This window comes from Camelus bactrianus, chromosome 18, assembly GCF_048773025.1.
Source record: "Camelus bactrianus isolate YW-2024 breed Bactrian camel chromosome 18, ASM4877302v1, whole genome shotgun sequence".
NCBI lineage: Eukaryota > Metazoa > Chordata > Mammalia > Artiodactyla > Camelidae > Camelus > Camelus bactrianus.
This window is the reverse complement of record NC_133556.1, coordinates 25712154-25728832: the sequence shown is the minus strand read 5'-3', so window position 1 is coordinate 25728832 and position 16679 is coordinate 25712154. Positions and strand designations below refer to the sequence as shown.

Sequence of the window (16679 nt, the reverse complement as noted above, 5' to 3'; positions counted from 1 at the left end):
CGGCCAATGGGGAACAGCCCCGCCCCCATCCCGAGGCGGCCCCGCCCCCTGCTCTTAAGGTGCGACCCGCCTCCCGCGAGCCGACTCCGCAGCCCAAGCCTGGGGCGGGGAGACGCGGACGCGACTGCCTCGGGACCTCGGGACCTCGGGACCTCGGACCCCTCCGGCCGCCGGGCTGGGAAGCACTGAGGCTGCGGCCCGCCCCGCCCGGCTCCCGCCACTGCCGCTGCCGCCCGGTGAGTGTCTGCCGGGTTAGGGTACTGCGGGCGGGAACCGGGGACGCCACGGAGCGGGCTGTGCACACGCGCCGATCACGCGCGAAGACCCTCCACCTCCGCCGCGTGCACACGCACTCAGGCAGATTGTGCCCCCAGTCCGACACGATCACCTGGGCCAACCCAGGGGCGCACAGGGCCCGCCCCCTCCTCTGGCAGTCCCTGGGCGCCGACAGCCCCACGGCCGGAGTGCGCGCGCGCGTGTACGCGGCTCACGGGCCCGCGGGGCTGTGAGCAGACAAAATAAACACCCCCCCCCGCTTCCTCCTCCCACGGCTGGGCCCTCCGGCATGACCAGTTTTATGAATCAAATCCCTTTGAGGGGATGGCCAAACCATAGTCTTGGGTTACTTTTACTCCTGGAGTGATACAGTCTGGTTCTGGGCATGGACACCCCCAACCCCCGTCCCCGCCCCCATGCCCCTGTGCAGATCAAAGGCCTAGGGTCCTTAGGGCCCCTGTCACTTGGGTCAAAGCAGGTGGGCCACACGGATGAAACCCTGGGGAGGTGGGTACAGACCTTGGCAGGCTGGGTCGTACTCCAGGCATCAGGCTGCCCCATCTCTGCCTCTGCCAGGGAAGGGGCTTTGCTCAGGCTGTGAACCCAATGGCCTGGAGCCAGCCTAGTCTTTTGTGTCCCTGGGCTGGCAGCACTGAGGCCTGAGGGCTGCTGAGGTCCCCTGTGGTCACTGGCAAGCCAGCGGATTGGTGCCAACCGTTTTGCCTCCCCCTATTCGTTAACGATTACCACACCAGGGTCGCTGACAACCTCTCCCACTGGGGCCGAGGGGTGGAGTCTGAAAAGTGGTAAGGAGGAAGTGGCCCTGAATGTCCCTCTGCTTGCCTTTTGCACCGAGGCCAGGTGAGGCTCTGGAGAGAGGCACCAGGACCCAGAACCCCCCTCCCCAAGCCAAGAGCTTCTAGAGCTGATGGACTGGACTAAGTCTGAAAGGTCCCTTCCCACTAGGCTGTACTATTGGGCATTGGGGGCATAGAAGGGTGGCTGGGCAGGTGACCTCCAAGTGAGGTCAGGGGGCCCAGCAGGCCATGACGTCCAGTATGAGCCCAGCTGGGCCCAACAAGGCTAAGGCAGGCGGGTGGGGGGATGGGAGAGCATTCCCCTGAGTTTGCTGTCTTCTCCCAGGGGAATCAACCCCTGGAGCTTCTGTAAACAGAGTGTCAGAGGCAGGAAGAGGGCTCTGGTAATGAGCAGCCCAGCTGGATTCCCTCCAGACCATTATCTGGCCTCTCCTGGGCCCAGGGAGGGAGGATGAGCACACACGTGCCAGGCTGGGGGCCTGGGCACTGCCTGTTCCTACCTCCCCCAGTCTCATGGCGTCAGACTAAAACTACTCTAGGACTTGTGGGTCCAGAGGGTCAGATGGGGCAGGTGGGGGCTGAAGTCTTAGGGAATTTGCTGGAATGGCACCACTCTCTCCAGACTCTGGACGTGGAGGAGGAGTTCAACTGTCTGAAGTCTCTCAGACAGTGCCCAGACCTGTGCTCTGCCCAGGAAGCCCTGGGGCCAGGGAGATGCCCTGGGCAGGAGATGGGTCCAGTTCCTGGCTCCCATTCCTGACATCCCCACTACAGCCCTAGGGCAGTTGGGACAAGTCCCAGGTAGAGTTGAGGCCTTGTGGGGGTTAAGTGGATCCCACCCCTGGGCTAGGCAGCTCCTGGGATCAGGACAAGGGTCTCAGCTGGGCCCAGGAGGCAGCTCCCACCTCAGTGCACTGGCCAGCCATTCAGTGCCCCTGGTGACCAGAGAGAAGGCTGGGTGAGCCTCTGTCCACAGAAGCATCCCTGACCATTGGCAGCTCGTGGGAAGCACAGCAGTGCCACCTAACAGGGTTAGTGATTCTTCCCAGAGCCCCCCTCAGAGTCCCCTCTCTGGGCCAGAGAGCCCAAGGCTCTGTACTGCCAAGAAAACCAGCTCCCCTCACTGCTGTGGAATTTGAGAGTTCTTGGAGAAGGGGGAGGGTGTGTGTGTGTCTCAGAGTACAGCCCAGTGGGCGTGTGTCTGGCGTGGGCATGTGTCTGCGCGCGCGTGACTAGAGCAGGGCTGTGTTTGGGGGCAGGCAGGGGTGCAGCGAGGGTGGGCGGGGGCTCAGCCCTCTTCCTTTTATCGGTTTCCACATTCCAGAGTCAGCCGGATTGCTTTCCCTCAGCTGGCTGGGCCGCCTGGCCGGCCAGGCCTGTGGGCCTCCCCCGCTTTTCCTCATTCCAGCCTCCCTGGGTATGGAGAGGCTGGAGCAAGCTCCCTTGGGCCACCTCGGATTTGGGGGGTGGGGGCAGGTGGGGTGGGGGCAGGCGAGGGGCCAGTTCCTCTCCAAGGTTGGGGCCAGCCCCCCACCGGTCTCCTCCCGGGGAATGCAATAAGGCTCTGACATTCCTCAGAGGCTGCCAGAGAGATTTAATTAAGGAGGAAGGAGAGAGCTGGCTTGCATTGAGAAGAGGCTGGGGCTGAGGCTGGGGTGGCCACTGGGGCCCCACTGGCCCTGGGCCTGGATGGGCAGCAGTGAGAGCTGAGAGATAAGGTTGCGGCTCCCCTAATCAATCCCACCTGCCCGCTGATCAGCTCACAGACCCCAGGAAGGGCCTCTTCTGCCGCAGGGTGACCAAGAACCCTGGGCATGATGAGAATGAGAAGGGCAAGACCCCTTCTGGGGCCATTTCCTTCTCGGACCCTGTCAAGCCCCAGACAGCCTGGGCCTAGTTGACTTGGGACTGGCGGCCTCCCTTGGTGACTACGGTCTTCCTCTGGCAAATTCAAGGTTAATTGCAGGGTTAGAGCCTTACTTGATATGTGCTTGGCTCTGGGTGTGGACAGGGCAGTGATGAGGCCCCATGTCTGAGGCCAGTCCCAGCGGCATCACACCTGCGTGTGCCAACTGGCATCTGGATCAGCCCATTTCAAGTTGGGCCACAGCCACCAGTATAGCTCCTGGGGCAGCAGGTGTCCTCTCAGTAGAGTGGCACCTCTCCCGAGTGAGAAGGCATGTCCTGCTGCCCTCAGGGCTCAAGTCAGGGACTGGCCTTAGTCACCGGTCTTCCTGCCCTGGGCTGACAGGTCTGGCGGCCACCAAGTCACCCACGGTGCCACAGAAGGCACCCACCTGGGGCCAGGCAGCTCCTGCTATGGAGGAAGGGGAGGCAGAAAGCCCAGTTCCTGCTCTTCTAGTGCTGCCAGCTGGCCATGCCTGCTCAGGGATCCACTCTTCCCTGGGCAGGGAGATGGGCTGACACACTGTCCCCCTCTGCAACCCTGTGCCCCAGGATCTGAGACCTGGCTATATGGGAGACCCACCCAAGGAGCTTCTCTAAAACACAACTCTGCCTGACTCTCACTCCAGAAATTCTTATTTAATTGGTTGGGGTTGGGGGTGGTGTAGGGGGCCCAGGCATTAGGAACTTTCTAAAGCTTCCTGGTGATTTTGATGTGCAGCTGGGTCTGAGAAGCCCTATAGGTGGGAGACGGAAGAGAAGGGACCTAGATGAGGTCGTGGAGTGTCGGACCTTATCTGTAGCATGAGCAGAACCAACCACTGGTGGTGATGGAGTTAAGTAAGGCAGAGATGCCAAGACTGGTGGGGACCCCCAACTTGATTATAGGGCAGGGCTAGGACCCCCACACACAGAGAGGGCTGTCTCTGAGGAACTGGAGGCTCAGCCCCCTCGGCCCGTTCCATGAGGGTCTAGGACAGAGAACCCAACCTGCTAGGCCAGGGGCTGCTGCTCCCCAGGGATGGGGAGACTGGTGGACCTGGCTCAGGCCCAGAGCCTCCTCATACACGTCAGCAAAACTGGAGCCAGCCATTCTGGCCGCCGGCATGGTCCCGCCTGCCTGGGGGGTTGGCAGACTCCTGGGCTGGGCTGTTGCCAGGCCTGGCCGGCAGGCCGGCACTAGAGCCACAGCCCAGACCCGTGGGGTCAGATCTGCAGCACCAGACCCCTGTACCCACTCTTTAGTGTCGGGTATAGGGGGGTGGGTGTACCTTTCTCTGCTTGTACCTCTTTCCCCACCAGCCAGGCTGAGATGCTCCAGCCTGAGGTCTCATGTGGTCACTCAAAAGCCAGGGTTCTACATACTGGCCATTCCCTCCCTGACCCAGGGCCTATGTGTGAGTGGGTGCCTCCAGGTGTGTCCCACACTTGGGGGTGGGTGAGGACACTCTGGGTCCTCCTCAGAGCTGAGATGACGATGTCTTTACTCATAGAGTTCCTCCTTCTGCTCCGCCCTGCCCCCCCAGGTCATATGCTGAAGGTGCTGGCCAAAGGACAGCTCACTCCCCCCACCCCCTTCCAGAACTAAAGACACCCCTCTTCAGGCTGCTCTCCCCAGCTTCTCCGGCTCTCCCACACCTGAGGGTGGAGGCCTCACCCTGGGCCCCGGGGCCTCCTGTCTGTGCTGAAATATGCGTGGAACCCCTCTCGTACCATGGCACCCTCACCCCGTATGTGGAAGGCAGGACTTAGGTTTTATGGGTGACACTCTTGGTAGCTAATGTTTACTGACCACTTAGAATGTTCTCCAGGTACAAACTAAACAGCCCTGAGACTCAGATGCTATACCCAGCCCCCCCCCCCCACTTCACAGACGAGAACTGAGGTGAAGGGCTGTGGCCAGGTTGTCATGTCGGACCCCAAACCCCATCCCAGCACTGTTCCCTGGAGGACCCCGAGGTGGGGCCAGGCCAAGGTGGGTCCAGCTGGAGGCCCTGGACACTTTGCCCTCCTGGTCTCCCCTCCCCCGCCAAATCCCAGGCTGCCTCCATAATTCTCCCCACACCCTTTGCAGCAGGAAAGGTCCCACCTCCCTGCCTCGAGTCAGCAGATCAGATATCAAAGCCCAGGCCCGTGGTCCTTCAGAGCTGCTGAAATTGCAAGGGCCAGGGCAGCCGTGACCCCAGCGAGACACCCCCACCCCCAATGCACACACACACACCAGCACGCGCCCAGACAGGCGGGATCACTCCCAGAACTTGTTAAAAGAACTTCCCCATTTAAAACAAACAGAACAACCCAGAACTACAACCCCTGGGTGCTCGGAACAACTCCAGAGGCTGAAGCAAGGCTGGTGAGAAACAAGCCCATGGTTGAGAAGGGATCTAGAAAGCTATTTAGGAGTAGAACTTGTCTCCTGCTGCCCCAACTGTCCCCTCCACCGTCAATCTTCGCCCTCTGGGTCCCCTCTTGGTGGCAGAGCTCCTGGAGCTGACAGCCCCCAGCCTGCTATTTTCCCAGGCCCTGGTGCCAACTCCTTGCTGGATGGGTAGAGTGGGCAGCAGCACTCATCCCTGCAGCATAGGGGGTGGGAAGCAGGGTAGCTGCTGCCTGCTGGGGTCTCCCCAGCCCAGAATGCCAGTTGCTCTTGTTCTGATCCAGCCCCTGCTCTCCACCAGCTCAGCCAGATTGCCACCCTGCAGCCAGACAGAACCTCAGCTTCCCTGCCTCCCTCCCCCATGGTGGCTTTACTGATTAAAGGGCCAGGAGTGAAACCCAGAGCCCAGGCTGATCCCTTCCTCAATGCAGAATGGGACCACGCCTGGCAGCTCGATGTTCCGTGTTCCTAGTCTTGGGAGGTGTCGATTCTGAAATGCCCTTGTGGACAGATGAGGAAACTGAGGTACTGAGAGAAGGCTGCTGTCTGTGGCCTCACAGCTTGGACACCCCTGGCCCAGGGCTTCCTGACTGGAACGTGAGCTTTTAACCGTGACCTTATATGAGGCCCAGGGGGAGCTGAAGCCGCAGGGGTGGCCAGTCTGGCCACGTGTAGGACCCCTCCCACTCCAGAGACTGGCTGCTCCCTTCTTGACCCTGCCTGCCCCACCCCCTGCCAGGAGGGCTGATTCAAGGGGAGGCTGCTCACCCCCCACGTGGATGAGGGGGCGGGGGTCGCTCACAGCCCACATCTGGAGGCCAGGCTGCACCCGCCACCCGCCACCCGCCGCCTTCTGAGTCAGTGAGGGTGGAGCGGGTCCACACGGGGGAGGAGGCTGGGTGCGGCACACAGAGTCCCCTCGGGACGGGACTGCCGGCAGGGCCAGGGGCACATGAGGCCTCCCGGGTTCTGGCTGAGCTTCATCTGAGGCTGAGTGAAAGACCCTGCCCCACCGTTGACTCAGCAAAGATGTGCTCTAGGGTGCACAGGAGTGAAAACAGACAGGGCCTCCCCTCAGAGAGGGGACAGTACAATCTGGAGAGCACAGGAGGTGGCGCTGCCTGGGAGTCAGGGAAGGCCTCTCTGGCTGGCCTCGAAGGGTGGTCATCAGTGTTTTAACTACTGAGAGGCGGAGAAGACTCTGCAGGTGGGCAGGGCCTAGGGAGGCCCAGCCTGGTGACAGGCTTTTACCCAGAGGTGGCCCCAGACCACAGTGGCCTTCCAGGGACCATCTTCCCTCCTCTGCCTCACGTTCCAGGAGCCTGCGTACCTGGGGAGGGTCAGTCTGATCAACCACAGCGGGTACAAGGCAGGCTGGGCTGGGGGCTGTGCTACCTGCTGTGGCTGGATGGCTAGCCAGCGTGGGGGAAGGGGAGGCTGAGCCCCAGCACAAAAGGCCCTTGTGCTTGCAGGAGGCACCTGGAGGGGAGGGGTGTCAGCCTCTCAGGGACTCTAGGGGCCCAGAATGTGGGCACTGCTGCTGCAGTGGCCCCCTGGGCTCCCCCCAGGAGCCTGAGCGAAGGGGGGCCCATGTCTTAGGCAGTTCCAGCTATGAGTGGGAGCCTGCAGCAGCTGGGGGAGCCACCCCCACCCCAGGCAGGACTGGGGCCCACGTCAGGAGGGCAGGCCCAGCTGCACCTGGATGTGGTTAAGGACCTGGGCTCCAGCTCTGATTTGCCGGCAGTGTGACAACAGCAAGTCACTGCACCTCTAGGAGCCCCCTTTCTCCTGTCATCTGAGTGTGGGGATAATAGCTTCCACCTGGAGTGGCTGCTGGGGACTGAACGAGGGGACAGCAGACGCTCAGTGCCCCTGGCACATGGGGAGGGCTGCTGCTTCTCTTGTTCAATGGTTGGCCCAGGGCAGACCCTGAGAAACAACAGAGGATCCAATCTGTGGAGCATTTCGAGGCTTGGCACTGCTTCTGGGGCCACCACACAACCAACGTCCCCCAACCTGAGCGCTGAGTCTGCCTGCCCAGGGAGGCTGGACCCCCCTCACCTCTAGTTCTGTCATCACAGCTGAGAGGCAGGGGACCTGGAGACCAAGATTCCGTGCCTCCCCCCTTCCCATAGGGGACACCTGCCAATGGCTCCAGCCCTCCTCTGCCCTCTCCCCCAGGAACTTTCCTGCTGGCCACATCCTCGCAGGCCCACAGCTCCCGTCCTGGGCAGGTCTGACTTCACAAGTGGAAAAAACACCAATCCCATAGTTTCCATGTGAAGTCTTCCCGCTGCGGTCTCCTCACTTGGAGGACGCGGAGTGTGGCAGCAGGGGCCGGCGGCCCGGGGCAGCCTGCTTCTCTACTTACGCACTCAGGCTCGGCCTCCTGCCCACCCGTCTGTCTCTCCCAGATGCTGCGGGAGGGGCTGCTGCTCCAGAACCCACCATTCTCACCCCTTCCTTGCCCACTTCAGCAGAGATTTTGGGGGGAATTTGGCAAGGGGGGTGGGCGGAGTTGGGGCAGAATCTGATGCTTTTTGACCATGTGTTCTCTCTCAGCCATAGAGAGGTGAGAAGGCTGGGGCTAAGAAGGGAGGTTATTCATGGTCACTGAGTGTTTGGGGGCCAGCCCCCCTCTGTGTGCACCAGCCCACCGAACCCTGGTGACAGCACAGGAAGTAGCAATTGATATCATAACGAGGTCATGTGACTGCTCAAAGTCACATAGCGACGGAGTGATGGGTCTGGGACAGGAACCCAGCCAGGACACTGGGGACCTGACTCACAACTACTGTGTGCTGTTGGATTTGGAGGCAGGGAATGCTGAAGGGGGCTGGGAATTCCCTTCATCCTTCCTGGAGTGGCTATCCCCTAGGGCTCCTGACTCATGGTCTCCCCTCTCCTCTCTGCTCCCAGGGACCAGAAGATGAGCTCCAGGATCCCCCCACGCCTGTTGCTGCCACTGCTGCTGCTGCTGCCAGCCCTGAGGCCCAGGGTGCAGGGCTGCCCATCAGGCTGCCAGTGCAACCAGCCACAGACAGTCTTCTGCACTGCCCGCCAGGGGACCACGGTGCCTCACGATGTGCCGCCCGACACAGTGGGCCTGTACATCTTTGAGAACGGCATCACCACACTTGACGTGGGCAGCTTTGCCAGCCTGCCAGGCCTGCAGCTCCTGGACCTGTCGCAGAACCAGATTGCCAGCCTGCCGGGTGGGGTCTTCCAGCCTCTGGCCAACCTTAGCAACCTGGACCTGACAGCCAATAGGCTGCGGGAAATCACCAATGACACCTTCCGCGGCCTGCGGCGCCTGGAGCGCCTCTACCTGGGCAAGAACCGCATCCACCACATCCAGCCCGGTGCTTTCGATGCACTCGACCACCTCCTGGAGCTCAAGCTGCAGGACAACGAGCTGCGGGTGCTGCCCCCGCTGCGCCTGCCGCGCCTGCTGCTGCTCGACCTCAGTCACAACAGCCTCCCAGCCCTGGAGCCCGACAGCCTGGACACCGCCAACGTTGAGGCGCTGCGGCTGGCCGGCCTGGGGCTGCAGCGGCTGGACGAAGGGCTCTTTGGCCGCCTGCGGAACCTCCACGACCTGGATGTAGCCGACAACCAGCTGGAGCGTGTGCCACCTGCCATCCGTGGCCTGCGGGGACTGACGCGCCTGCGGCTGGCCGGCAACACACGCATCGCCCAGCTGCGGCCCGAGGACCTGGCTGGCCTGGTGGCCCTCCAGGAGCTGGACCTGAGCAATCTGAGCCTGCAGGCCCTGCCGCACGAGCTCTCAGGCCTCTTCCCCCGCCTGCGGCTCTTGGCGGCTGCCCGTAACCCCTTCAACTGCGTGTGCCCCCTGAGCTGGTTCGGCCCCTGGGTGCGGGAGAGCCGCGTGGCGCTGGCCAGCCCCGAGGAGACGCGCTGCCACTTCCCACCCAAGAACGCGGGCCGGCTGCTCCTGGACCTTGACTATGCTGACTTTGGCTGCCCGGCCACCACCACCACGAGGCCCACGGTGCCCACCACGAGGCCCACGGTGTGGGAGCCCACATTCCCACCTTCTAGCCCAGCTCCCACCTGGTTTAGCCCCACAGAGCCTGCCACCGAGGCCCAGAGCCTGCCATCTGATGTTCCACCAACTGTGGGGCTTGCCCCCTGGCCCCAGGACTGCCCAGCATCCATCTGCCTCAACGGGGGCACCTGCCACCTGGGGCCTCGGGGCCACCTGGAGTGCCTGTGCCCCGAGGGCTTCACCGGCCTGTACTGTGACAGCCGGGTGAGGCAAGGGCCAAGGCCCAGTCCTGCCCCGGCCACGCCGCGGCCACCCCAGCCCCTGCCCCTCGGCATCGAGCCTGCAAGCCCCACCTCCCTGCGGGTGGGGCTGCAGCGCTACCTGCAGGGCAGCCCCGTGCAGCTCAGGAGCCTCCGCCTCACCTACCGCAACCTGTCTGGTCCTGACAAGCGGCCAGTGACACTGCGGCTGCCCGCCTCACTCGCCGAGTACACAGTCACCCAGCTGCGGCCCAACGCCACCTACTCCATCTGTGTCAGGCCCCTGGGGGCCGGGAGGGTGCCTGAGGGCGAAGAGGCCTGTGGGGAGGCCCGCACACCCCCAGCTGCCCGTTCCAACCACTCCCCGGTCACCCAGGCGCGCGAGGGCAACCTGCCACTCCTCATCGCGCCTGCCCTGGCTGCTGTGCTCCTGGCCGTGCTGGCCGCCGTGGGGGCAGCCATCTGTGTGCGGCGGGGACGGGCCGCAGCAGCTGTGGCTCAGGGCAAAGGGCAGGTGGGGCCGGGGGCCGGGCCCCTGGAGTTGGAGGGGGTGAAGACCCCCTTGGAGCCAAGCCCCAAGGCAACTGAGGGTGGTGGGGAAGCCCCACCTGGAGGGCCTGAGTGTGAGGTGCCGCTCATGGGCTACTCGGGGCCCAGCCAACAGGGGCCCCTCCCTGCTAAACCCTACATCTAAGCCTGGGAGTGATGGACCACCGAGGTCAGGTGCTCAGCCCCACTGGGACTGGCCAGTCTCCTGCTGCCAGACCAAGGAAGTTCTCAGATCCGAACGAGGACACGTCACGACTGGGGCTGTGTGACCCCTCTCTGGACCTTGGTCTCCTAGTCTGTAAGATGCTGAGACCCAGGTGATGACCTCTGAGGTGTGACCCAACTCGAGTGCCTAAAGGATGGCGTCAGCCCCATCCTCTGCAACATGCAACCCCCGGGGTGGGGCGGGCCCTGCCGTGTGCTGGTAACACAGGCCCGGGGCTGCGAAGCCCCACACCCCAGGGAGGCTCTGGGTGGCCAGTGAAGGAAGCCCCCGGAAAAGAGAGCAGAGGGAGAGTGGGGTTAGGGATGGGGTGTGTGGCCCTGCCTCGGCTCCAGGGAGTGAAGGAACAAAAGAAACTGGAAAGCAAGATGCTTTAGGAACAAGTTTTGCTTTTGTTTTTTAAAATATATTTATAAAAGATCCTTTCCCATTTATTCTGGGAAAATGTTTTCAAACTCAGAGACAAGGACTTTGGTTTTTGTAAGACAAACAATATGAAGGCCTTTTGTAAGAAAAATAAAGGATGAAAAGAAATGAGTGTTTCTTCGGCACGGCCCCACTGTACCTGGACTGGGTGGAGGGAGGGTGGCGCGCAGAATCGGCATAAAGGGGCAGCACTTGAGGGGAGAGTACAGCTCAGTAGTCAAGTGCATACTTAGCATGCATGAGGTCCTGGGTTCAATTTCCAGTACTGCCATTAAAAAAAAAGTTTGCAAAAATAAAATAAAGGGACAGCCGTTTCTGTGGGGAAGCTGGGGTCCAGGACCCCTCTCCTCAGCAGGCACCAGGCCCTAGTCAGCATCCCAGGTGGGAGCAGGGATGGGAGCAGGACCACTTCCAACCGCAGGGCAGAGTAAATAGTTAGGGCAACTTTACCCTATCCAGGCCTAGCCTTCTGCCAACAGGAGCTGCAGGGCTCCTAGGAGAGACTGGGGAGATGCTTGTGGCAGACACTGGCCAAGAGGACCCTCAAAGGTCCCTCCTCAGGGACAGGTCTGACAGCAGTTCACTGCCTGCCTTCATCTGTGGAGGGGGTGCCTCTAGCCATGTCCAACCAGGCCTTTGTGGGTGGTCCTGGACCAGGCAACACGCATGGCCCAGGCTGGGAGACCTTGCTCCCAGCCTCCTGCTCTAGCTACAGGAAGGGGCTTGGGTGGAGAGGCAGCACAGATTCTGAATGACAAGAACCCTCTGGTGGGTGGGGAGGGAGGGGCCGAGCCAGGGCTGTTAGGGGTAGGTAGCCCTGGGAAGGGACCAAAGGTCTGAGTCCAGCTTGCGGAGGCCTGGTATCCCTGTGATGCCCCCTTCCTCTCTGCACTTGGGATGTACCCAGGCTTTCCAGAAACCCCGGAAGTGGGAGTGTTTTCCAGGAAGCCACAGGCTAAGGTGGGGGCAGGGCCAGGGATACTGCACTCAGCCCTGGCCTGGATCAGGTGCTGAGAGCTGCGGGACAGTGACAGATACATGGCACCTTTTCCTGTTACCCTTGGGCAGGAAGGGAGGTGGCCCTGCAAAGGCTGGAGTGAGTCTCCCTGAGGCCCCATGCCCATGTCCCTCCATGGGTCATGGTCCCTGGCCCCCAGCCTCACCCCAGCGGGAAGGAGGCAGCCCAGCCAGGCCTGGGGAACAGGCCCTGTGGCTCTGGGAGTTGATGTCAGCGCAGAGTCAGGCCCGGCCACGCGAGGCTCTGGATTCAATTATCGGCTGCTAAGGGTTTTGGCACGAGAAGGGAGGAGGCGGGTGGTGGGTCACAGCGGGCAGAGGGTGGTGGCAGTGGGCCTGGGTGGGGCCCCTTCTTCCTGAGGCAGTGGCGGCAGCAGCCCAGGTGGATTTCCTGTGGGCCTGGGTCCCATTAGAGGAACAGCTCTGGCGAGGCCTGCCCTCCCCTTTAGCGGCCCAGTCAAAGGGGCCATTGTGGGCCTGTGGGCTGCTGCTAAACACAGAGGCTGCTGAATGAATGTTTTCGCTGCAAAGCTAAACCTGGCTAGTGGGACAGCAGGGGTGGGTAGTGGGGCCCAAAGGAAGGGGGCTGGGCACTCATGCCAGTCCTCCCAGAAAAGGTATCTGGGGGTCCCATCAGATGAGGGGCTGCGGGATGAAAGGAGGGCCGGGGGAGTTGTGGACCAAGCCAAGATGCCACTACTACCCAGGTGATCCTGATGGCCCCAGCCGAGGGACTGGGGCAGATGTGGGGAAATGCCAGCCCCAACTGCTGGGTCCTCGCTGCCACAGGCCCTGTGTCACCCAAGCTACACTTGCTCCCATTGCAGGCCCAACAAACCCTATACAAAAGAGAATCTCAGGCCAGGAGAGGTGGCAGGGACGGATCCCAGCACCTGCTCCCTGGCCCTGGGGAAATTGCCAGCCTTGGGTTGGAGGGGCTGCTACGAGCAGCAGAAGCTACCAGGCAGGGAGAGGGGCTCCCAATCTCCAGGGAACACACTGGGATGTGGGGCCAGTGCCTCTGGCCAGAGGTAGACACCTCGGTATGAAGAAGCAGAGCCCGAGTCCCAGCCTCCACCCTGCACAGGCTTGCTGCTGGGGGACCTCAACAGAGGCTCAACTTCTCTGGCTTCAGCTGCCTCTTTGGTAACATATGGAGAAAAATCCCCTTCTGCCTTCGATACTGCTGACCCTTCACCCAGCCCAGGAGCAGGGTACCTGAGACAGGTGGTGTTTCTGCATGTCCGGGGCACGAGCTGCTCCATCAGCCCAGGCCCAGCCAGTAACCCCTGCCTCCAAACTGCCCAGGGCCCAGCACACAGGAAGTGCAGAGAAGCTGTCTGTGGACCTGCCCCCTGAGCCCGGCCTTACAGAGAGGACCTGACGCCCTGCTCTTCCCATCCTGGCCCGTCTCCTCCTGGGGAGGTGCACTCCACAAACAACAGGGATGAGCTGGGGAGGCCATAGGTGGGAGCAGAGACGAAGGCCCCTGGGAGGGTGGGGCCCTGGGTCCTATCCTGGGAGAGGATAAGGAGGGCCATGTGTCTGACCCCCCCCCCGCCCCCTCTAGCTCTTCCAAGAGCTCATACTGTTCTACCCAAATTGAGTTGGAAAATCTATAAAACAGAGAAGAAACTGAGAGGGTGTGGTGGAGACCCATACCATAGCCACAGCTGACACCCTGCACTTTCCACTTTCAGTCCAGTTCACACAGCAGTCCCCAGAACCCCAGGGGGCTCAAGAGGGGCTCTGCCTTCAGGAAGCCAGGGAGATCAGGGGATCCGCCACCTCTCAGGCCAGCCTAGAGGCTGGCATGCATCCCTGGCGTCCACCAGCTTTGTAGAGGGCTGGAGAGTCCCGGCTCCTCCGCCAAGGGCGTGGGCCCAGTGGGGCAACGGCCAGGACTGGGGGACGGAGGGGGCGGGACACTGGCCTGGCCGCCCATCTGGGAGTGATTTGAGAAATTCCAGGCCTCGCTGGCCCTGCGAAGCTATTCTTAACTGCTATAATTACAGGGTCAGCCTTGGCCAGTGGCACCATGGGGTCTGGGCATCATTAACTCCCCCAGGGGCCACGCTGGGGCTGGGCAGGGACTGCTCGTGAGGGGAGGGAGACCAACACAGACCAGGGGTGGAGCCTGGGAGGCAGGAAGTGGTGGGGTGAGGAGCACTTGATGGCTAGTGCCTGGGTCCCTTTTCCAGGCTGGGCCAGCTCCCTCTCTCTGCAGGGGGGGTGGCCTGTAAGGAAGGGGGCTATCTGGCCTGGTAGGGGAAGTGTGGAGGATGAGATACCAGTATAGCATAAGAGCTAGGGGATGGGTTGCTGGACATGAAGCCAGGAAGCCTGGGAACTCTGATTCCTCCAGCGCAGAGGGTCCTGGTAACATCCCCCTAAGTCCCCAGGGCCAAGAGCAGACAGAGGCCACCTACTGTGTGCTTTTAAGGAAGGTAGGGGATCTCAGCTTCACCTCCCTCATCTGCAAAATAGGCCTTTCCAGCTCCCCAGCCTCTCCCTGGGCTATGAGAGAGGATGGAAATGGAAGATCACTGCCGCCCTGACTGTTACCCTTCTCTGGGGGCTCTCAGCTGGGGTTGCCCTGGCAGGCGCTCTTACAACAGTCTTCCCTGCCCTGGACACGGCCCTCGCTGCTCCTGAAGCTTGGACAGGTCACTGAGCCCCCTGTGACTCAGCTTCCCTAGCTGTAAAACAGAAGAGGAAGGGGCTAGATGGATATCCAAGGACCCTGTCCTGGCCCTGACCTTCACAGGTTCCTGCCTGGGTACGGGTCTCAGCAAGGCACCCGAGAGTCACAGGTGAACAGGGACCAGGCCCCGCCTCTCTGGCCCCAGCCAGGGTGGTCCCCCAGGTGCCTGGGCTGTCCCTGCACAGAGCTGGCTCAAGCCAGGACCCCAAGGGCACCACCATAAACCCTCATGCACACACTTCCAGGATCACGGAAGGATGAGGTACATTTGTACCTCTAGGCTGCTTACACCGCCCTCACCTCAACCCATTCAGGACAACCAGGGAGAAGCACATGGCCTGGGTGGAGGAGGTCTCATAGAGGCTGCGGGTCCAAGGCCTGCTTCCATCTGCCACTGGAGCCTCCAAACCTACCAGCCCACCTGTCCCCACATCACCCTGCATCCACCCCACCATCACAGCCTCAGTTTTCTTGGTCCTCAGCTTGGTCCAAAATACAGCAAAATCATGTGCATCCCCGCCCTGCCTGTCCCCAGCACCTGCTGAGTCTCAGTCCCCTCCCCAAATGCCAAAACACACCAGTACAAGCCCCTGGGCGGTAGCCTGCCCCACCACCAGCAGTGTGCATTCCTAGACACCATCTGGGCCCTTAACATCCTGCAGCCGTCCCAACATGCCAGACACTCCTACCTGGGAGAGGTGTCCAGGGTGAGCGAGGTGAGGGCACTAGAGAAGAGCCGGGTATCCCAGAGCTTCACTTCACGCTCACGCATCTGCAAGGAGGGGACAGAGAGAGGCTCAGAGGGGCCTGTCCTTCAGGCCGCAGGGCTCCCCAGGAATCCAGGGACTGAGGACACAGCCTGGCACAGGGGCACTTTCCCCAGAGCAGAGCTGGGAGAGCAGTCGGCAGGGGGGGTGGGGGTGAGTCATGCCAGGGAGGGAGAGCTTGGGTTTTCATGTCCTGCCCCTTTAAGAACCCTTAGGTGACAAGGGACAAGGGGCGGTTCCCTCCATGGACTCTGGTCCCTGGGGGGGGCCCACCACAGTTCCCAGGGTCAGGCTTAGCTACTGCAAATGGAATCTGCCAGTTTTCAGCAGCCGTCGGTCCCCTGGGGCTCTGAGACCCGGCTGCACGCAGGGCCGTATATGGACAGGCCTGGAGCCGGCCTCACCCCGATCCTTAGTGCAGGGGCCCTGCTCATCTGCGAGGAGCCATACCTGGTTGAAGCCGGTGGACACAAGGTGCTCCTGGGTGCCCGTCCACACTAGCCGGCCATCCCTGCTGTTCTCATGGGCTTGTGTGCTCTGGAGGAGGCAAGAGATGGTGCTAAACCACAGAGGCCTCCTCGGGGGAGCCACCCAGCTGAGAGCCCCACGGAGGATAGGAGGGGCCAGGTCAGTGCCCCCCAGAAGCCAAGGGGGAACAGCTCTGCACCCAGAGGGCCGACCTGGCCAGCCAGCTTGGGCTCAGTCTCCCTCCTCCCATAGGGCCTGTCTGGATGCCCTCCTCCCACAGTGACGGGGCTCAGGACGGTGGTGCGTCCTTGCCCCTGCAGGTGTCCTAGGGGAGGCAGTCGGCTGCCGGTCACTGTCCCCAGGGACCCCAGTACCCTCTTGCAACTTCATTTTCCTTGCTCGTGGCCCAGGCTGCCTGCTTCTTAGGGCTGTTGTGAGGATCGACTGAGACCACATGTGACAGGAGCAGGCCTGCCACAAAGCACCATGCAAATCGAGGGATTACAAGTATTACTGCTGCCTTCCAACGCTGCCAGGGGGCCCAGGAGAGGTACTGGTGCCAAACTTAGGGAACAGTCCCGGGGAGGGCAGAGAAGTGCCCCTCATCGCCCTCCTGCAGCGCTGGAGCTGCCAGCAGGAAGGCTTCCTGGGCCCTGGGGAGGAGAGGCGAGTTCACACTGCGGGCGGCCCTGTCCCCTGGGCCCAGGCAGCAGGGAGCCGAGGGGGCCAGAGGAAATGCAAACAGCTCCCTCCCAGTCACCCTGGCCCCTGGAGCCTGAGACGAAAGACCCTGTTACCAAAAATAGCTCACCCCAAACTGTGGCCAGCTTCCTCCAAGCTTCCCACGGTCTCCTTGGGAATGAATGAGGGAGGAGGGTGG

The 16679-nt window shown here is 61.9% G+C and overlaps 2 protein-coding genes across 4 annotated transcripts in view; one reads left to right on the top strand and one right to left on the bottom strand.

Moving 5' to 3' along the window:
- The window catches only part of CORO7 (coronin 7), a 54783-nt gene that overhangs the window by 12688 nt on the left and 25416 nt on the right, over nt 1–16679 (bottom strand). For all 3 annotated transcript variants that reach the window (XM_074346386.1, XM_074346388.1, XM_074346389.1), the window contains 2 exons: nt 15782–15868; nt 15254–15336 (listed from right to left, as the gene is read on the bottom strand). In XM_074346386.1, coding sequence (XP_074202487.1) covers nt 15254–15336; nt 15782–15868 — 170 coding nt within the window. The remainder of the gene's footprint in view (nt 1–15253; nt 15337–15781; nt 15869–16679) is intronic.
- VASN (vasorin) lies at nt 69–10951 on the top strand. The gene is made up of 2 exons (XM_045512717.2): nt 69–236; nt 8296–10951. Exon 2 carries the CDS (start codon nt 8306–8308, stop codon nt 10337–10339), a length of 2034 nt encoding a protein of 677 aa, XP_045368673.2. The 5' UTR covers nt 69–236; nt 8296–8305; the 3' UTR covers nt 10340–10951.